Source organism: Trichoderma ghanense (genome assembly GCF_004382785.1).
Source record: "Trichoderma ghanense strain CCMA-1212 chromosome Unknown scaffold_26, whole genome shotgun sequence".
Classification (NCBI taxonomy): Eukaryota; Fungi; Ascomycota; class Sordariomycetes; order Hypocreales; family Hypocreaceae; genus Trichoderma; species Trichoderma ghanense.
In genome coordinates, this window is record NW_027395689.1 from 217,417 (window position 1) to 237,994 (window position 20,578).

The following is a 20,578-nucleotide window of genomic DNA, read 5'->3' on the forward strand; positions in this document are numbered from 1 at the left end:
CCAGAAATACGGGGCGATGACACGACTGAGCTCTCATTCCCGCTTAGAGCAATCCACCAGTAGTTACATATCTGCAAAGGGACACCCACAGGACTGTATGATTCCATGATCGAGATGCGATTGAATGTGTCCCGTACCTGCAAAGGACAAGATGCCTGATAACTCCTGAAGAAGATGTTGATTCTCCTGCGCCCATGCCATGTTACGCCACTGCCATGACCAGCTCCAGTAACTGTGATATTGCACCCCAGCGTCAGATTGATTCGAGTGTAGAGCGATAGGCAGATATAGAGATTTGTTGTCCGTCAGTCAGTAACAGCATATGCCGGAGATTCGCTTCCCTCGTTCCTTGTGTCACCGCCGCAGTCACTCTTCATACCATGGCAAGACGATTCGGGGGCAAATCATGGTTGTTCGCATCGTGCGCATCGTGGCTCTGACTCGGTTTCCTGTTGGTATTACTGCTGCATTGAAGTCTAAAGTATGTCTAGAAAGGAACCTGTGGAGAGATCAAGACGACGCTATCGCCTATGAACGAGTTAGCCAGGCCTCCACACAACCACAACAGCCAAAGGGAAGCGCCGACCTCTCACAAACAGCATTTCTGATTTTCTGCTAATTGTCTGTACAGTTGTCAGAGACGTAGCCCAGTATACGATTTTCATCTGCCGTACCTTGACCTCTTCACTATCCTCCTCGTCGTCGTCGACCGCGTAAATAGTCTCCTCCACCTCGCCCAGCACCAGGTTGCAGTGGCTGTCGTACGCCTGCGTCCACGGAATCAGCGTAAGTCGTCCATCCGAGCCGAGATATTGGTAGTGGCGCCTACATGGAGCTTGCCCTTGAGCTCTCGGTCACCGCGCAGCTTGACGAACACGACCTCGTTCAGCAGCAGTCGCACGAGATCGAGCGGCTCAGCCACGTGACTGGACTCCTCCCCAACATCCGCCATGGCTGTATGTCGAGCTTCGCTGTCTGTTTACTTGACCGTGACTGGATGATCGCGTTCTGCGTCGGATGCGCAGCTCGTCAACGTGGATTGGGGTCTCTGTGGTGGAATCTGGGAGCTCTGCAATTGCCTGTCGGAAAAATACAAGCAGCTTCGCACTGCCCCTCCATGGCGTGGGAAATCTTCGGCGGCTGTTGATGAAATGCTTGTATCGCGGCGGATCAAGATATGCTGGTGTATGCAACTATCAGAGCATTGCCCCATATCGCCTCGAGCTTCAAGACCCGCGGCCCCATTGAAGCCACTATTTACCCCAGATTCTTGAGCTTCGACCACCGGCCAATCGATCGATTGGAGCGCCAGTCGTCAGTCGTCCGCTTCTCGAACTGCTGCGTCTCCGATGATCAGACTGAAAACAGCATCATGAGGCCCGGACGAATCGTCTGGCCCGGACGCTGCTTCAGCAGAGTGACAGCGCTCAACAGCATCAAATCTCATCGCTGTGATGGTTGGCCATTGACATGCGGAGTGGAAGCCGCTGGCCGGCGCAACCTCGCCTCTCACACGCTGACTCCCAATCTCCATGGCAATCTGCTGTCAGAGCGGATGTCGTCGAGTGTCCGGCCCGAGCTGGCGGTCCTCCTCGACTCGATCAGGAGGCGGAACCTGTCACGCATCAGCTGGGAATTCACTGCCTGGACCGACGTCCTCAGCGACGTCAACCTGCCGTATCACGAAGATGCAGTTCGTGAAGCCCGAGAGCTCCCCGCAGCCACCGTTTCCGAGATCCTGCGCAGCATCGACCCTCTGCTGTCCCCAGAGACTGACATCGCACACGGCCTCAATCTCACCCAGGCACACACGCAGTTCACCTATGCCGGCAAGCTGCTGAACCAGTTTGGCGTGCGCAAAGTCCATCATGGCACCCTCCAAGGCGTCCGAACCCTGCTGGAGATCCGCAGTCGAGCGCCGCCGTCCCAGAGCCCGACAGCCGCCGACTTTGAGGTGGCCATGCGATGCGCCGGAGCAGCAGTCGATTTTCAGCAGGCCAAGGTATTCTGGACGGCCATGGCAGCTCACGACCTGCAAGACTCGCGCACGTCCAAGTCTTGGTCCGACTTCATCAAGGCTCGCTTCATGATAGAGCCGGTGTACTACCAGTTTGATCGCTCCCGGGTGGCTTTCCTGGCTCGCGACCTCTACAGTAATCACAATCCCTTGCCCACATCGAGCCTGGAGCACCTGGACAAGATTCGATTCAGCGTCAACACGCTGAAGAGAGAGCCGTGGAACCGCAGACCAGACCAGCTCGACGAAGACATGCGGCGTCTGCTGCGCCGGCGCAACGGCTACACGAGCTTCAAGAACCACTGGATCCGCAACCTCTACTATGGCCACGAGATGGACGAAGAGCTGCTGTGCACCTCAATGATCGCCTTTGCCCGCTCCAGCTCCGTCTACTCCATCAAGAAGATGATCCTCGAGAGCTACTACGGCATCGTCGTCACCGGCACGCACCCGTCCAACTTCCAAATCTCCGGCGGCCGCGATTTTCCCCCCAACTCCCCCCTGAAGCCAACCCCCCGCCTGCTGCACGCCATCGTTGAGGCCTTTGGCTCCATGTCCCACATCGTCCTCGGCACCAAGCTGCTCGACTTCGTCTCCCGCCGCTACGGCATCCCCATCTCGCACGAGACATGGTCCAACCTCCTCAGCTGGACCTACATCTCCGCCTCCAAGCCCTTCAAGCGCACCCGCAGCATCTACTCTCGCGGCACCAACTCAACCTCAACCTCCACCTGCGCCGCCGACGTCCGCCACATCTGGGACGTCATGACCTCGCCCCCGTACAACTTCCAGCCCGCCCTCGCCGACCTGGACATCTACATCAAGACGCTCCTCGCCCAGCGCTCCTTCGGCCGCGCCATCGCCTCCATCCGCACCCATGCTCTCCCCCTCTACTCCCACCTGCGCCAAACCCACCACGCCGCCCTCACCGACGAGATCCTCCAGCTCGACGCCCTCTCCTCCGTCAACAACTCCCACGCCGCCTCCCTCACCGCCTCCGCCACCGCCCGCCGCCGCCGCGCCCAGCTCCTCCACGACCACGCCCACCACCTCATCGCCTCCTGGCTCGCCCGCCTCCTCAAGTCCGCCTCCGCCGTCCGCTCCGCCCGCCAGGGCTCCTTCATGCGCGTCCGCGTGCCGGACCTCCTGCGCGAGTTCCCAGACTTCTTCTACCCGCAGGTCCGCTACCGCACCGCCCAGGGCCACGTCGTCCTGCAGCGGCCCGACGAGGACGTCACGCCCCGGTTCGACTGGGACGCCGGCGCGTGGCGCACGACGCTCCCGCAGAAAAAGGCCGGCATTTACGCGCGCGACTTTGAGGGCTCCGACGAGCCCGACTTTCCCTGGCCGCAGGTCAAAACCCTCAAGGTGCTGGAGTGGAAGAGGACGCCCCGGAAGCGATCCGAGCTGTCGCGACGACCGCCGGGTGAGGCGGCGAGGGAGTCGAGGGCGGCAGCGTGGTGGGATAGTATGGAAGAGGAGTTGATGCGATAGACACCTCTGTTGGATACCCGCATGTATATAGGGGGTGGTGTGAGGTGTGTCTTTCTTCACATGGCAACATATCCATGAGAATTCTAGCCGTAAATTTCACCTGCCGCTTCACTCTCATGTCGCATCACTCTCATGTCGCACTCATATTGAAGCCCATTCAGTGCTCGCAAGTATCATGTAAGGGTCATTATCCGTAAGTCATTCAATCTATCCATGCCAGAAGCCAGAATGAAACCATTTCGTACAAGATGCAGTCAGCCCGGGGTATCTACCGCTGCTTTCCTTCCTTTCCATTTCATCTATCCCCGTTGAACTCATACAAAACAAGATAACCAAGCATACTTTCCAAAATTCGTAGACCAGGAAATGGTAGAGTCGTGCAATGTAATGGTGAAATGCCCAACAATTCATGCAACATGTAAGTGGCTCCCAACTTCATACAAAGGAAACGGAATTCGTCTTGTAATGATGCTCCTCGTCAGAAAAAGTGCACACAAGATCACGTCCAGCTGTCAGAAGATTGCATCACTGTCATCAACCTCCCATGGCAGCCTCGGCCAAGACTCCCAGCAAGCTGGCGGCAGCTCCGCCAATGCCCACCACGCCGAGAGCCTCGCCCCAGGGATTCTTCTTCGCAGACCTCTCGCGTCTCCGGTCATCGCGGCGGTCCCGGTCGTGGTGGTGCGATCGGTGGCCGTCATGGTCTCTGTCTCGGTCGCGGTCGCGGTCTCGGTCTCGGTCCCGGCGGTATTTGTCGTCGTACGTTGGATCGCTGTCTCGCCTCCTTTTTTCCCTGTCTTCACGACGCCTGGAATGGTCGTCCCTGTCTTTCTCGTCGCGGTCTCGGGATTTCCTGGAAGTAGAATCTCGACTCTCACGGCTATCCTTTTCCTCTCCGGCAGCGACCTCGTGAGGCTCTGGATCAAAGCGCACATGATTCGTGTTTTTGTTCTTTAGAATCGGCTTTGGCATGACAGTGGTGCTTGGAGAGGCCTTGCCCTTCTCGGGAGGATTCACGATAACGGGATAGGTTTTGGCTCCCTTCTCGCCCGAGGCTTTCTCATCGTCTGCATCGGACATGTCGCTGCGGCGGTCCGAATCCTTGTCGTCATCTGGGTTCTCATCTCGACTGCTCTCCGAGCCCGTTCGCTCGCGTCTGGTCACATGATACGAATGATGTTTCGTCATCGGAGGCACGCCTCGCCGAGCAGCCCGGCACTCCGCGCTCAAGCGGGCATATTGAGTAACTTGATCGGGAGTCAGGCGGCCCAAGATGGCGACATAGCCCGGACGAGCTTCGTACCGCACGCCGACACGATGAAGAGCCTCGGGGCTGACGAGAGTGCGGTCGATCTTGGTCCACTCCGCATGCATCGGAATGTCCCGCCCGAAGCTATCCGGAGCCAACCGGGGCATCGACGCTCCCCCATATGCTGGCGGGGCGCTGGAGCCGTACACATGTGGCGCCGCTCCTTCGACACCAAGATGCTTCGATTTTTGGGGGATGTCACGGGGGGCGGTGGAGTCAGGCAGCCTGATCTCCGGCAGCGGTAAAGCTCCTGACATGATGGGCTGAAATGATGGAGCATCAGCCTGTGTTGGGGAGCTGTTCAGATGGAGGCCAGCCACATCTGAACTGAGCGAGTCCATCATCAACAAATCTCGGGTGGAGATGAGCGTGAAGGAATCGCCAACGTTGCCCGCATCCCTAGGTGAGGCCCACGAGCGGGGGTCGTAAGAAAATTCTTGGGCCAGAGCCGGACGAGACGACTGATCCGGCATCAATCGGTCAGACTTGGTGCTGGCAGGTGCCTTTCCATGGTCGATGGGCGGAAAGGTCATATGGCGAGCATGCAGGGGCGCGGGTGCGGGTGCCGAGGTGCCATCCAGCTCGAGCAGCCCCTGGACGGTGGGCGGCACGCCGTCTTTCATAGATGGGACTGATTGGATCTCCTGGATATAGGCGCGCAGAACATCCTGTCTTCTGGTCAGCTTCCGGTGCATTTGCGCCATGAGACTTCAAGGCTTTGGGGCATCTGTAAGTGGGCGTACCTCGTGCTCGTTCAGCACCTTGGATGAGAACCCCTCCTTGATAAGCTCGGCCTTGAATTTCCTCCACAGTTTGTCGTCGCCGGCGGAGGACTTGTTGCTATCACGACGAAAGAGCCTACGCCCGATAGCATCTACCTTGCCCTTGATGGTATCCAAGCTGGGCCCGCGGCGGCGGGTAGGTTTGTCGCCATGTCGCACCAGATCCAGAAAAGCGTCGATGACAGTCTTTTGATGAACCAGCTTGGTCTGTACGGCGTTGATGCCCTCAGCAGCGCTGTCAGCATAAGGTCCTCCGCCCCTGCTGTTCAGGTCCAGGACGAGCTCAAGCTGCTTGAGCGTCGTCTGGGAGTCCTGGATGATGGAGTTCAGCTGCTTGACGTAAGGGCAAGAGTCCGAAGCGTTGAGGCGCGAGTTCGGATCGGCGGCCTCGATGCGAAACTCCCGCAGCGCCTGGTGGAGGTTGCGGACGGCCTGGGAGACATCCGCAGAGAGAGATGGAACAGTTGACTGAGAGGTGCGGATGTACAGGGTCCTGGCAAAGGCGTCGACGGCATCGATTTGTTGGACAACGGAGGTACCGCTCATAGCTACCTTACCGTGGCGAGGGAAGAACAAACAGTAGCTGGATCAGATCAACGTGCTGTAATGTATGCTGGCTTGAGAATCGTATCTCAAATGTAACCTGGTTGTTGTATGTAAGAAGTTGAGAGCTGACCAGGCTGTACGAGGCGGTAGAGAGTCGAGAGTTGTGCGTTCTTGGGAGTCGTTCCAGGACCGGGTTAGGCCGCAGCGGAATGTGTCATGCAATATGTAATGCAAAACAACCCAATGGCGATGACGGCAAGCTTAAGGCAACGTCGTCTGGCTCGCGTGTCCTCGTGATAGGTGCCGCTGCTTGGCTGGCGGATGCCGATCGGCTTGCTGGTTGGTCAGCGGGCGGGAGTAGTTTGCTGGTATAGTGGGCTGAGATGGCGCAGCAGCTGGCTCGTATCGTCGAGTATCTCCGGGTGCAGGAAGAGGTGAGCGAGTCGCTTGCTGCTGATATAATAGAGGTCAAGGTGGAGATGACGGGCGAGAAGATGAAGGTCAAGGAATGGAGGAGGAAGGGAGAGAGGAGGACGGAGAGATGGGAAAAGGAAAAGAGAGACAAGTTTTGAATCGCTGCTTCCTTCCTTGTTCCTCCCAGCTGAACGACACCAACTAACTGCAGTGGAAGCTGCTGGTGTAGTACCTGAGGTACAAGGCGCACCACTTATCGACACCGCATGTACTTCGCACCCACAGCTAAATGGCATGCATGACCGCTGTACTCCTTGCGTCCTCCAACCTGCAAGTCATGTCACCACGCACAATCTTGCACCCCCTCTTTTGCATCCATCTTTCAATGAGGCAGAAAACCCCCCAAAAGCAAGCAGATTTAGACTAACACAAGCAGACAGAACTCGTCGATCCAGCCGCCCAGTCCTCGCAGGCTCGCGCCCAAGACACAGACGCTGCATGTGGCTGCATCCGCGGGCTGTGACGTCGTCAAACCACCCCGAGTCTAAGCCCAGAGGGTCGCGGCTTGCCACAAGGGGGGGCCTCGAGCCCCTGAGGGGCGCCATTCCCGACCCCTGTCGTGACTTGCATGTGCTCTCGGTGTCTGGTGCTGGTTCATGCTTTGTCTCAGTGGCCATCTAGCCTTATTACCTAGGTAGGTACCTTATGTATGTACCTACCTACTTACCTTAGGTATGGAAGCACAGTAGGGGCTGTAGAGGGGGACATTATGTACCTTGGAACCTGTGCCTGACCCTGAAGCGCCAAAGTATGTACGGCGATGATCGGATACACGCAGTTGAGCCTTGGAGGAAGCCTGACGCACCAATTATCGACACGACCAGACTTTTTCCCGTCAAAATTGCCTGTATGTACTTTCATCCTACGTACGGTCACCAAATCCGTATATCGTCTCGCTGGAACATCTCCTCGTCTTGAAATTGCTCTTCTAATCTTGGTTCCGAACCCTTTTGCCACCTCGTGTCTCGCCGTATTAACCAACTTCAACCAAATCTAGAACATTCAACACCATGGCCAATACCGAGCGCCCCCCACCGGAACTTCACCACTAACCTCAGTACCCGTCACAAACCGAGGCTGTGCTTCTCACCTTCGGCACCCTCCGCAACTCCATACGAGCAAGATACACTCGGGCAACCTCCCCTCCAGCCACAGTGGCAGAGTGAAACACGGCAATCGCCCATTAATGCAAAGCATGTTGCAAAACAAAGCATGTCACGCATGAGCTGCGCATCTAGTTGGTTCGTTGGCCGAAAGCTCTACCTAGATTCCCTACCAATGTACTCCATCTATTCATGCACGTTAGGTGTAATGCCCACGGGTTTCTGTATGCAACCCTCCCACAAAGACAACAAGTCAACCCGCTTCAGCCCCAGAATCTCGGTCCTCGATCGCGTGAAAAGGGGGAAGAAACAGCCTTCATGTTACACGTATCTTATCAAGGCACACTCACTCAATTGACATGGGGAAGCACATGTGGGAGCATGAGCTTCGAGTTGCCTTACATAGACCAGCCCATCTCCGTATTTCGCATCTAGCCACTTATTATCATGGCTCAACTATCACAAAGGCACCCGTGAGGGCTCCTCATTCCAGCTAAAGGGCCAAGAGACACAAAGCCAAAGCCAAGGCAAACCCCAATTGCTGCGCAGGCTCTCAGACCAGACCTCTCCTCACAATCACCGAATGACCATGTCCCTGCATTTCAGTTCAGCTTCAGCCACGATGCAACAAGATGCGCTGGCAGGAAACCTCGTCGTCACACGTGGCTGCCTTGACTTGCGAAACGCCCTCAATCTGAACAATCACCCCGCAAATGCCTTCATAGGTATACACAAAACACCAATGCTCAATTACATCAATCCATACATGAACTCTATACAATGGTATTAGCCAGCCATTCAGCTATCAGAATGCCCACCCCCTCTCCAATCCTTCGGCCCCCTATACCTTCACCGAAAATCCCACTCCTACCTCGTAGGATGTTGTCATATGCATCGTACAGCCTCAGCTTTTTTTTTTTCCCGAGTCACTAGTTTGCCCAGGTTTGGATGCGGATTCCTCTTGAGCCGCACTAGTCGGACAGTCAGGAATCCTTCTGTCCAGCTCTCTCCTCTATCCACAGACCCTTGTCCCAGTTGGGGTCAATCCCCTTCACTGAAGACGTCAACTCAAATGCGTCAATGCTAGTCTCATCTTCCTTCAGTACAGAAAAAGGAAAAGAGAATATTCAGATAGCGAGCTTCTCCAACGAGTAGGCATCCACCTTTTGACTGATCAGGTGTCCCGTCTCTCGAACGCTTCGCTGCACCACCTCACCTCCCGACACAACCTTCTCCCTCGTAGGCAACATCTTCGTCTTCAAGCCGAGCGGCAGTAGTCGCGACTCCCGGTTCTCCAAGTGGACAAGGATCGGCTTGTTCGGGCCCCGGGCCTGTCTGGCTGCACTGCCCTTCTGTACCGCGTTGCCGAATCGCACAGTCTCGCCCAGGATGCCGTTCAAGAAAACCGCCTCTTCGATGCCCTCCAGTGCGGCAGTCACCTCGAGTCGTAGGGCCGTCAGGAAGTCGCTCGCCTCGGCCTTGTCTGCCCAGGAGATGGCATCATTGAACAGCCATCCGCCGGCTCCCACAGCATCAAGGCATCGGCCCAGGAGGTCGGCAATCAGAGCAATGACGCCATCAGGCGGCGGCTCATTGCCCTCCAAGTCAAAGGCGGTAGGGTCAATGTACAGAGAGGTCCACGCGCCGCGCAGCAATTCCACCCGCAGCAGATAGATGAGTGACATGATGTCGTCCGTCGACACCGTCGTCCGGAGCGCCTTGACCGTGTTCACTGCGGGCAACCGCCACAGCTTGGTGAACGCGAGAGTCAGCCCACGAGAACGGCTACTTGAGTCGTCGCCGAGGTAGTGTTCGGTGACTGCAATCTTTCGCTCCAGGTCGTCCAGGTCCATCTCAATGTCTTCCTTGTTGCCATCGCCATTGTCGTTGCCGCTCTCACGATGCGGCTCACTCGTCAAGAGCTTGGTCGTATCTCGTTTACTCTGGGGAATCAAGTCCATGCTGAGCATCAGAGCCCGGATGGCGAGCAAGAGCTCGACCTCGCCTAGCTTGGTTGCCTGCAGGTAGTTGAGCAGGAGAGTCAGCGAGGGATCGGCGTCCGCAAGGCATCGAATCAGGTCGCCCGCTACGGTGCGGTTGTCTGACGCTTCAGGGGCCAGCTCATCTCTGAAGGCTGTTCGCAGGTTAGACAAGGTGAGGTGGCCGGCGACCACCAGATACGTCGTCACATTGCTCTCGGGCAAGACGAGGCGCAGCTCAGGCCGTACCGACTCTCCATCCCCCTTGGCGTCGACCGAAAAGACCTGACTGATGGCGTAGATGATCCATCTGCGGTCGGCAGTAGGATATGATGCCCCCGAGAGCCACTCCCATTCAGCCAACTCCTGCGCATCTGAGCCCTCTTGGGGCTTTGGGTTCTCGCCGTTGGCCAAGGCTGTGCCCTTCTTGGGCACGCCAAACTTGCTGCGCAAGATGTCTTCCCACTTGCCCAGCTCATTGTCCGCTAGTAGTTTATCGGCTGCCTCCGTCTCCGTCTGGAAATGAGCGAGGTAGTCATCGGTAAGGGTTCCTGGAACTAGCTTAGAGAACTCGAGGGAACTTTCGCATCTGACCCTCTTGGTCGGGATCTCCAGGCCAGTGCCCCGCCCGATCGAGTCGATCAAAAGGCCTTCCTTTCGTCGTTTGCCAGAGCTCTTGGGCGGTTCGACCTGGATGGTAACCAAGATGTTCTCCACAAGGGCAACAACAATATCCTGGCTCCGCAGGTAGCTAATCAGCTGGCATGATCGAGGCGTCTCGCCTTCGGTCGGGACGTCGGACCAATCGAGTGTGGCCTTGGAGTGGACGGATCGATACTGGTAGTTGTAGAGGCCGATAGAGGTCAGTGAAGACGCAAGGATGAATGGCTTGAAGAGGCGGGCAAATGACTGCGCATTCTCTGCCTCAATGGTTGACTTGAGCTTGGGGACAGCTCCAGTCAAATCGTAGACGCCGATGGCACCCTGCTGAAGCTGGAGAAGAAGACCCGACTGCACATCCACTTGATAGGCAGGCGATTCGTCGTTGACTTGACTGGCGATAGCGGTGATGGGCACGATATCTAGAGGGACTAGGTGCTGGACATCTGTAGACGCCGAGGCGTCTCCAGATACGGCTGCCAGCACAATCAAGTGTCGACTCTCCACATTTTGGCTGGAGCTCTTGGAGATGAGAGCAAAAAGCTCTACGTGAGCGGCAGCAGACTTTGGCAGCGCGCTGAAAACCTCTGGTCGGTTCTTGAACAAGCCTTCGGTGAACTCAGAAGTGCTGCCTGACAGAGCGTATTCGATGCGGAACTCTGAAACAGACGTGGCGACCAGATCCTGGACCATTGACTTGGACGATGAAGACCACAGGATGGCTAGGGTTTCTCCAGAAAGGCATACGACCTCTCCATCTTCGCAAACGGCTATGATCTCACCAATGTTGGCGGCTTCGTTCGAGGGCGAAGAGCAGGTGAGATACTTGACAGCGGAGGTGTTGAGAACCTGGGACACGCTGTTCGACGTCGTTTTCCCGTCGCGATGGGCCACATCCTTGAAGAGGGTGATTTTGTGAGCACCTGCGTCAGTGGTTGCGATGAACGTGTATCGCAGGGCATCGCTGCTGTTGTTGCGACGGACTCTGACAGAGTAAGGAGGACAGGTGAAGGATTCCTGGGGGGGAATAGGGTAGGAAGTGATTAATCGCGAGGCAGGAACCTATCAAATAATCAGTATAACAGCATTGACCGCTGAGAAGCAGCAGACCTACGTCGTAGATGCTTGTTGTCTCTCCGTCAACGCCCACCACGAGCTCCGTTCGCTTCCTCTTCTTCTGGCCATCCCGCTGGCCATAGACCTCCCTGGCCACGATATTTCCCTTGGTGTGGTCCAGCGGCTTCGGCAGCGTTGCCAGCACGTATGGCTTGTGTATCCGGTACTCAGAAGCCATGGTGATTCGTTGTTGTCGCTGGACGCTTTTCAGGCTGGCTGGCTGAATATTTTGCGGCGGCAGCGATAGAAGCTATCGCCATAGATAAAGAAAAAAAAAAAAGTTCTGGCAGCGGCCTTGCAAAATTCCGGAGTGGGGCTGCTTAGGTAAGTGCTGTGGCGGGGCCGCGATTGTGGCGCGAATCTGCAGGATCCCTGTCAGTTGCAACTGCACGCGTAAATGGAGCTTCGACGCGTCTGAATAGCTGCAAATCCGACAACACGAGGCTCTTTGGGGGGATTTTTGCACCAAATGCGGGCTTCACGAGAGACTCTAGACATTGACGAGCTTGGAGGATTTTGATCTCTTTTACCCCGTCCTTCTTACACTTCTCCCGCATCACTCGTACCTGGGATAGGCATATCCTCAGCCTCGGCCTCGGCTTCATTGTCGCTCTGGATATTGGCGGTATTCATGTCGACATAAAGGTGAGGGACAGGACGCAGGAATGCGTACAGCTATGAGGCAACAACCTTGCTAATGCTGCCCACTTTCTTCTCAGACAAGCTGAACCAATGGGACCGGTCCTGGTCGCGACAATGGTGCAAGGAGAAAACGGCGACACCTCCTCTAAGAAGCTTCATCCATTCTTCACCAAAGCCGACACCGACCAGCCAGCTGCTCCGCCGCCGTTGCCTCTGAATTCTGCGCAGCCAGCATCCGAAGAAGCTTCTACAGTTACCGCCGAAGGTCCCAAGCGAAAGCGGCGAAAGACAGACACCCCTCTCGTTCAGGACGATTCCGAAGGCAAGAAAGCTCGCCGGGGAAGGAAGGGCGCAAGGCAGACACTCAATGGAGCTATCTTGAGCCATCTCAACAGGCCAGACCCCAATGATGAAGCCGCCAGAGACACTGTGAGCGGCCAGTTGGCTGCCAGCCTCCCTCCACCAAACCCCTCTGAAGCCACCACACAGCACCTAGGTGATGCTACCCAACAGACATCGACCAATATCGAACGTCCACTACCCTCCACTGCAACTCCACGAGCTCAAACGCCTGCTCCTGTGCAATCGAAGAAGGTGCTCAAGTTCAACCCGAAAACGGGAACCTTGGGCTCTCCTCCGAAGCCGAAAGCAATAAGCAAGCCGAGTCGCATGGTTACCATCAAGTATGGACGGGATGATGAACATCGAAAGAGCATGGGAAACAGGATTGAGGGGATACTTGAGGGAAAGGTGCAGTTGTCGCCGGTGCCGAGCAAACGCAAGATTACCGAGCCTACGCAGGACCAAGCGGAAGTGATACCTGAAAAAGCCAAAAACACACATCCATTTTTCATGGGCAAAGCGAAACCGCAGCCTGACGCCAGTACACCAGGGGAATCGGGCAAGAAATCCTCAAGCCACAAAACAAGTGTCTTCATGTCCACGCCGGTGTCGCCAAGGAAACCCAGGAATCCGTTCCCCTCCGTCGGAAAGGGCATCCAGTTTGGTATCAAATCGGGCGGTACAAAGGTTCCTGGTGCCACATACCCACTATGGCCAGCTCACGGGATGGCTCATGTACGGGGTGATGACTTCTCAAGTACGAGGGCAGCCGTTCAAGAGTCTGGGATACGGCACAGGAGGTCAAAGAGGGCCGCTGTTGCCGTTGCCCCGCAAGAATCCGTGCTGCGGCATCTTGTACGTGATTTGGATGTTCCAGGCATCCGGCAGAGTCTTCCTAGGGACAATAACAGCTTCTTACCAGCTCCTTCTGAACTACGCGTACCTCAAAGACATTTCGAAAGCGGACGGAAGCTTCAAACCCGAATTCGCTCACAGCTACAGACTCGCCTTGCCGATTACACCCCTTATTACGATGAGGATGTCGACGAGCTCGCGAACCAGCAGTCTCCCAAGGTTCATCCTGCCATCAGCCGTCTCTACAAAGCCCTCGAAACCCAGCTGTCAGCCTTTGACAGATCACAGTGCGAAGGTAGCTCTTGGGTTCAGAAGTACGCTCCGGTTACGGCCGCCCAAGTCTTGCAGCCGGGAAAGGAGGCACTTCTTCTCAGCGACTGGCTACAGGCTCTTAGGGTGCAGTCTGTAGAATCAGGGAGCTCAGAAGGCGACAAGGAGAAAGGCAAGCCGAAGAAGAAGAGGAAGAAGAATAAACTGGACGGTTTCGTCATCGACAGCGAAGAGGAGGACGTCGAGATGGACGAGATTTCCGACAGCGATGGGGACTGGACCTCGTTACCCGGCTCGAAGCTGATCAAAAAATCTGTGATGCGCAGTCTTAATGCGAGTAAAGGCAGCCGTCTCACGAATGCCATCGTATTGAGCGGACCCCACGGTAGCGGCAAGACAGCAGCGGTCTACGCGGTAGCAAAGGAGCTGGACTTTGAGATTTTCGAGATCAATCCTGGTAGTCGAAGGAGCGGGAAAGATATCCTGGAGAAAGTCGGCGATATGACACGCAATCACCTGGTGCAGCACAACCGCGTCGCCGATGCCACCGCCATCGATCCAGAAGAGGTGGCCAACGAGATCAACTCCGGCAAGCAGGGCATGATGACCTCGTTTTTCCAACCAAAGCCCAAGTCACAGCCAGCGAAACCCCAACGAGCAAAGCAGTCTAAGGAGAATGAGAACGCGGAGAAAGAGGCAAAGGCGCCGCCTAAGAGTCAAAAGCAGTCTCTGATTCTCCTTGAAGAAGTCGATGTCCTTTTCGAAGAAGACAAGCAGTTTTGGGCAACCCTGACGAGCCTCATCGCACAGTCCAAACGACCGTTCATCATGACTTGCAACGACGAGAGCTTGTTGCCTATTCAGAGCTTGAATCTGCATGGCATCTTTCGCTTTTCCCCCGCCCCTTTGAGCACTGCCGTGGATCTCTGTCTGCTCATTGCCGCCAACGAAGGCCATGCCCTTCAGCGATCAGCTGTCCAAGCTCTGTACAACTCTCGTGATCGCGATTTGAGAGCAACGATCACCGAGCTAAGCTACTGGTGTCAGATTGGCGTTGGCGATCGCAAAGGAGGATTTGACTGGTTCTACCTTCGCTGGCCCAAGGGCTCTGACCTGGATGAGAATGGCGACGTGGTGCGAGTCATCAGTCAGGATACCTATCAAAAGGGCATGGGATGGTTCAACCGAGATCCTGTCGTTGCCACTAGCGGGCTTGACGCCGAGCAGGAGGCTATTGAGCAAGTCTGGGACTTTTGGAATCTCGATCTGGGGGACTGGTGCAACGGCACCGGCATGAACTCGTGGGCTACGAATACCGCGACAAGTCTTGGGACACTGGAGGCGTACGATGACTTTTGCAGTGCTATGAGCTCTGCGGATCTTTGCTCAGGGGGCGCTTACGGGGTCAAGCTGCAGGAGGTTATGGACCCAACAATACCCGACCTCGCAACCCACGTCAGAGAAGACTTCATCCTGGGGCAGGCTCTCTTGGATGCCGATGCCATGGTGCATCACGCTGCGCCAAACAAGGCCATTTCGGCGTGCATCAAGTCTCTGGCTCGGGCGACATTGCTCAACTCGACGGCAGAGACGTCCGACACAGCGGGAGACTCAGCGCAAGCCTCTGCCCTACGCCCTATAGATGAAGCGCAGGCTGTTTCCATTCTCGACTCATATTTTCAGTCTTGCCCTCACCAAATGACCAGGATGGACATTGCCATCGCCTTCGACCCCATCGCCGTTCCCCCCAAGGTCGCCCCAACAACATACCTCGACCCCTCTGTCTTCGACCGCACCATGAAGCTCATCGTCCTCGACGTAGCGCCCTGGGTCCGCGGCATCGTAGCATACGAGTACCAGCTTATGCAACGCCGCCTGAAACTGAGCAACCTCATGAGCGAAGGCGGCAAGCGGAAGCGAATGCGCACCACACGAAGCGCATACTCGGCGCTCGAAGGCGGGGAGAGGCGAACGACGAGGCGGGAGAGGCATTTTGGTGATTGCCTTTCTACGCAAAATGTTTTGCGCACGGGAGGCGATAGGTGGACGGATCTGGTGACGGAGGAGATGGCGAAGTCGGAGATGGGAGACGAGAGCACTGCGGCGAGCAGTCCTCAGTCTGACGATATTGTGCTGCCGTGATGGGGATGACGTTTTGATTGACGGCCGGTTAAGAGCTTTGGAACAGAGATTGACGGGCCCTTGAACCGGGCGTTTGGAATGGAGAGATATGGACCATTATATAAGGGGGCATGGAGCATGGAGCAAATATTGTGGGTTTGAAGTGCGCGTGGTTGAGCAGCATGGCTCCTTTGAGAGTCAGCAGAGATGAGCCCAAGCTTAGTTCCAATTACACGCTATTATATTACCTCCATGGTGGTCTTTAACTCTTGTCTGTCCGGACGTCCTTGTGCTTTCTTCACCCTCGCGTACCCTATAGCAACTGAAAGTTTTCCCCCCTCCGGGTCTTTCATATTCTTTCATATCCTTCGAAAGACGTCTACGGTAGAGATTCTATTCAGCACCGGGCACACAATTCTGTGAATGGACTACAATTCTCTCATTCAGGCTTCAAGCGAATATTGCATTCAGTTGGTCAACGGACAAGTCCAGTTCATCGCTGCTGCAGCTTAGAATAAGCGAAGCCGGGGTTAACATCAACGTCGATCAACTCAAGCCGACAACAGCACATTCTCACCAATGCCACAGTCCATTACGCAGTCGAACGAAATGACGGGAATCGAAGATGATATCGTATTGTGATGACATGACATCAAGTCTCCTATCCCTAACCAACCCAACAGCTCAACACTGAGGGATCTGTAGACTGCTCAATGGCCATAGACCCCTCAACAGAACCTCATGACGCTCAGAAATAGACGATACCAGACACAGATACCACCGGGAGTCTTCAGACTCAACTCCCTCAGCCAGCCCACTGTAATCTCAATCAATCCAAAAGCCTCGCAAACCCAACCCCGTCAAACACCGGCAACAGAAGCGCCTCCAACCGCTCGTCCCCCGCCAGCGCAGCGTTAAACTCCCGCAGCGCCACGAGATCCTCCTCCGCCGATACGACGTGCCGCTGCAGCTGCCAGTTGGGGTTGTCGTCGCTCCCGTCGGCCACCAGCCCCCGCCGGAGGACGTTGTCCGCGATGATGATGCCACCGGGGCGCAGCAGCCGCGTGGCCGAGCCGGGCTGCGAGCCGGCGAGGATGTCCCTGAGGTAGGCGGGATAGCCTGACTTCTGGGCGTCGATGAAGATCAGGTCATAGGGCTCTTCAGGCTTCAGGGCCGAGAGACTGCGTGTTCTTGGTTAGTCTCACTGAAGGAAGCAACCTTCGTTGAAGGGATACAAGGTGAGCTGCTGAGTTTACGTCTTGAGTGCATCTCCCACAATGAGCTCCACATTCTTCGCGCCGTGCTTCTCAAACGCCTCTCTCGCAATCTTCGCATAGTCCTCCGAAAACTCGAGGCCCGTCACCTTGCCATCCTGGCCGACGGCATGCGACCAAACGAGCGCAGAGTAGCCGACGTACGAGCCAATCTCGAGGATCCGCTTGGCGCCAAAGGCTCGGGCAAAGAAGACGAGGCTCTGCGCCTGCAGGTTCGAGACCATGTACGTCGCGTGTGGATGGGATTTCTCGACCCAGGCATGGTAGTCCACGAGGTACTTTGGCAGCGAGGTCGAGTTGCGCTCAGAGTAGGCCGTCACCTCGGCGGCTACCTTTGGGGTGGGATACAGGTCTGAGGTGGTCGGCTTGTTGGCCATGTTGGATCGATGGAAATGGGCTCAATGTGAACAGAGAGAACTGCTTGATTTCTTTCACAATGCAGCATCAAAGTGCCTTCGTCCGACATTCATATACGCGCTTCACGAAAGAATTCTCCTGCAGCTCCTCAGGGTCAGAGTCGTCGTAACCGTCCTGTGTGAAATTCGGTCTCCGAGCGTCGATGCGGAACGTCGGCGCGTAACCATAACGCATGTTGCAGACGTGGACAGTGGACGGTGGTGATCATCGTTCGAGTCGATTGCGTTATGCGTTCGTACTTTTGATCTTTCCCCCTCATCGGTCTCCGAGGCCGATAGCCGACAAAATTGCCCAGGATCACATCTGATAAATCATTAGAGGATCTTTTTGCGTCGTCACAGTCTATGGATGCAAAGCGAAACAATGGCCTCCTACGCGGCCTACGTCAAGGCGAGATCACATGGCTGCGAGAAAAGGAAAGACGGGACAATCAAAGGCGCTGCTGGAGCCTGGAGATGGCAGATGGGTTGTTTCGCGGCCGCACCATGCCTCGTCTCCATGTCGCAGTGTCCTCGGGCTCTGGGAATAAGAGTGAAAGCGGCCTCATCTTGCACGAGCCGTCATGGATCTCGACATGGTGCGCCTATCAGAAGGATCACCCAGCTGGCGAGGGGTCTGAGTCCAGCGCCTTCTGCTGGGGCTTGCCAACCCGTAACGAAATCCCGCTCACATCACCCGGCTCTGTCATGCCGTGTTTGCTCCATCCCAATATCCTGAACGAGGCAGCAGCAGGAAGTCGAGGGCGAGCGGACGGAGCATGTGCCAATCAGGCAGCCAGGTCAGAGCATCGCGGCCCCATTGTTGTCATTGCGTGAAGCCGGCTCTGCGTTGACGAATCTGTGCTTCGGATCAGCTGCTTTGTAGTGTTACTTGAACATGCTCAAACAAGCCGTATCTGGTGTATAACCCGATAGCCGAGAAGCAGAGGATTCGTAAGATTGGCTTATTTCATCAGCCAGTGGAACTTGGCTGAAGAGGCAGGCAGCTTTAGTCTCATGGCGGACCGAGAGCTGGTCTTGTGTTGGTACTTGTGCAAGCAGAGCAAAAGAGGCGGAAAACCTCACTTGGGAAACGGCCGTTGAACCATGGCGCTCGCTGATGGGGTTGGAGGTTAGAGGAGCCGCCCGGGTAAAGGAGGTCGACGTCTAGTGCAGCAGGGTCATGCCAGTCTGTGGAACCAAGGGGACCGAAAGGGTGGCACTTGATTCAACCTGTTGGACTTTGCCCGTCATGAAGGCGTCTAGGCCCAAGGGAGCAGGGAGCCGTCATCCGGCCCTCCGCCGTGCCACCGGAACGCGAACAGGCCGGGGCCAGAGGGGAAAGAGGATGGACGCGGCCCAAGGCTGGGGCGGGGAGCCTCAGCTGCCTCCGATCAACTGCTCAGTTCGGTTTCAGGGATGGTGCCAAGTTAAGGAGGTCGGAAAGGGATCACCGTCGTTCGCCATCGATGAATGACACAGCCTAGAGGGCGAGATGATGAGAAACACGGCTAATCTCGTTGCGGACTGGGCGCAGTTGATGCTTGGCCCAAGCCAACGGGCGCTGCCTCACAGCTGATGATGGCCATGATAACATGATCCCCCCGGCAGGTAGAGGAAAGGCGAAGACTTGTGAGCAAATGAGAAACCAAGACTGAGGTGGAAAGCAGCTTGCAAATGGCGTCGAGGCTAAGGAGGGGGCTTCGAGCCACTCATGACGAGTTGCCAAGAGGCAGAACTAACTGCATGCTCACATTGCATACCTACTTACTTGTACTCCTCTGTACTCATCTCACGCTTTTGCAGCAGCAGGGTAACGCTCCGTCCAGGCAAGCATATGAACATACCACCTACCTTGTCAAGTCTGTGGCATTTGGTTATGGGCCCATAGAATGTGTGTGTGTAAGGCGTGCGTGCACGCCCAATGGCACTTGACTCCAGGACCAACTGGGCAGCTTTTCTTGTCGTGCTTATGGCGGCCCCCCTGGGAGTGACATGAGCCTAATATGCACCAGCATCGACAACGAGAGTGTGGGATGTACTCCGTAAGGCCCTTCCAGACGCTCCTCTGCCTCGTCTGTAAGTACATGGATCTCAGGCGGCAGCTCAGGAGGCGACGGCAGCGCCCAAAACCCCAAACAGAGGCGATAGGCTCCGTCATACACTGAGGCAAGCCTGGCGCCTAGCTGTGCCATGACCTCTGCTGATGCTAGGTGGTGCCGTCTACAAGAAGCGCTTCGGCGTATCTGATGTGATGCGTGGTGTGCATGGTCCGCCCTGGTCCCAGCGAGAGTACTTGTAGCACTACAAGCCTGCTGCGGCCATTCGTCTGGGGCGGCTCGCCTCCAAGTCCGTCAGTGCAAGGTTGTTCGTGGCGTCGTCTAAGGATAGGCCAGCGATGACTAACGAGCAGCAGCTGGGCCATCGTGCGTCTGTACTCAGCAAGGCATGTAGACAGTCAAGCACTAATAGTACTTCTTGAAAGAGTGGGCTCGGGAGCCTCGTCAAGGCCGCCTGGCGGGTGCAAATGGCTCGTACATTTTTACGGAGCACGGAGTAGATTACTGTTGGATCGGGTGGTGTGATGAGGACGGGGCGTTTGTCACAGGCAGTCGCCTGAACTCTGAGGGCGAAATGAAGGGAGGACACAGGAGCTGCGTTCTTGGGAGACTATCAGCAAAGCACGTCTGTACGTAGGTGAAAGCTCCATCGACGAGTGCCTGACCTATCACTAGGTAGTGTGAGGGAGACTCGGAGAGCCGCAATGCCAAACCAGAGACGATGCAATCCGTACTCCGTATCGTCCGGCAGCCTTTGATACTGTCATGCCGGCCGGCCATGGGTCTCTGATGGCTGCTCCATCGAGTGCCTCTGGCTTGACGCCAGAAGGATCGAGGCTGATTGACGATGGAGTCCCGGCCCGCTTTTGGCTCCTGTGCGCGAGACATGCTGGGATTGAGAGGAGAGAGACTGAGAATCGTGATGACGAAGAGGTGCATTGATGTCGCATCAGAGAAACAAGCAGGATCATTAAGGTTGTGATTTAACTCGCCTGACAATCTGTCTAGCGTCTGGCCTGACTGCATAAAAAGGTACACCTTACTTAAATTAGTAGGGATTTGCAGCATAAACGCAGTAGAAAATACCTTAATAAAAAGGACCCCTATATACATCCTGGCATTAATATACTATACTAGCA

The 20,578-nt window shown here is 55.9% G+C and overlaps 9 protein-coding genes across 9 annotated transcripts; 5 read left to right on the top strand and 4 right to left on the bottom strand.

The window, feature by feature from the left end:
- Positions 1 to 487: 487 nt before the first annotated feature.
- On the bottom strand, positions 488 to 952 carry CCMA1212_010529 (putative U6 snRNA-associated Sm-like protein; the record flags this gene model as incomplete). The annotated part of the gene is made up of 4 exons (XM_073707570.1): positions 488 to 528; positions 587 to 623; positions 675 to 767; positions 830 to 952. 4 exons carry the CDS (start codon positions 950 to 952, stop codon positions 488 to 490), a joined length of 294 nt encoding a protein of 97 aa, XP_073553999.1.
- A 225-nt stretch (positions 953 to 1,177) lies between these two features.
- On the top strand, positions 1,178 to 3,511 carry CCMA1212_010530 (uncharacterized protein; the record flags this gene model as incomplete). Its single annotated transcript, XM_073707571.1, has 1 exon — positions 1,178 to 3,511. One exon carries the CDS (start codon positions 1,178 to 1,180, stop codon positions 3,509 to 3,511), a length of 2,334 nt encoding a protein of 777 aa, XP_073553965.1.
- A 534-nt stretch (positions 3,512 to 4,045) lies between these two features.
- CCMA1212_010531 (uncharacterized protein) lies at positions 4,046 to 6,148 on the bottom strand (the record flags this gene model as incomplete). Its single annotated transcript, XM_073707572.1, has 2 exons — positions 4,046 to 5,488; positions 5,564 to 6,148. 2 exons carry the CDS (start codon positions 6,146 to 6,148, stop codon positions 4,046 to 4,048), a joined length of 2,028 nt encoding a protein of 675 aa, XP_073553962.1.
- A 383-nt stretch (positions 6,149 to 6,531) lies between these two features.
- On the top strand, positions 6,532 to 6,720 carry CCMA1212_010532 (uncharacterized protein; the record flags this gene model as incomplete). Its single annotated transcript, XM_073707573.1, has 1 exon — positions 6,532 to 6,720. The coding sequence occupies one exon, from the start codon at positions 6,532 to 6,534 to the stop codon at positions 6,718 to 6,720; it is 189 nt and encodes a 62-aa protein (XP_073553964.1).
- Positions 6,721 to 8,852: 2,132 nt separating this feature from the next.
- Positions 8,853 to 11,658, bottom strand: CCMA1212_010533 (Uncharacterized protein; the record flags this gene model as incomplete). The annotated part of the gene is made up of 2 exons (XM_073707574.1): positions 8,853 to 11,426; positions 11,479 to 11,658. The coding sequence occupies 2 exons, from the start codon at positions 11,656 to 11,658 to the stop codon at positions 8,853 to 8,855; spliced, it is 2,754 nt and encodes a 917-aa protein (XP_073553963.1).
- A 578-nt stretch (positions 11,659 to 12,236) lies between these two features.
- Positions 12,237 to 15,731, top strand: CCMA1212_010534 (Telomere length regulation protein elg1; the record flags this gene model as incomplete). The annotated part of the gene is made up of 1 exon (XM_073707575.1): positions 12,237 to 15,731. The coding sequence occupies one exon, from the start codon at positions 12,237 to 12,239 to the stop codon at positions 15,729 to 15,731; it is 3,495 nt and encodes a 1,164-aa protein (XP_073554008.1).
- Positions 15,732 to 16,539: 808 nt separating this feature from the next.
- Positions 16,540 to 17,361, bottom strand: CCMA1212_010535 (O-methyltransferase MdmC; the record flags this gene model as incomplete). Its single annotated transcript, XM_073707576.1, has 2 exons — positions 16,540 to 16,891; positions 16,967 to 17,361. 2 exons carry the CDS (start codon positions 17,359 to 17,361, stop codon positions 16,540 to 16,542), a joined length of 747 nt encoding a protein of 248 aa, XP_073553995.1.
- A 384-nt stretch (positions 17,362 to 17,745) lies between these two features.
- Positions 17,746 to 18,216, top strand: CCMA1212_010536 (uncharacterized protein; the record flags this gene model as incomplete). Its single annotated transcript, XM_073707577.1, has 1 exon — positions 17,746 to 18,216. One exon carries the CDS (start codon positions 17,746 to 17,748, stop codon positions 18,214 to 18,216), a length of 471 nt encoding a protein of 156 aa, XP_073553961.1.
- Positions 18,217 to 18,631: 415 nt separating this feature from the next.
- CCMA1212_010537 (uncharacterized protein) lies at positions 18,632 to 18,856 on the top strand (the record flags this gene model as incomplete). Its single annotated transcript, XM_073707578.1, has 1 exon — positions 18,632 to 18,856. The coding sequence occupies one exon, from the start codon at positions 18,632 to 18,634 to the stop codon at positions 18,854 to 18,856; it is 225 nt and encodes a 74-aa protein (XP_073553960.1).
- Between the last annotated feature and the right edge of the window lie 1,722 nt (positions 18,857 to 20,578).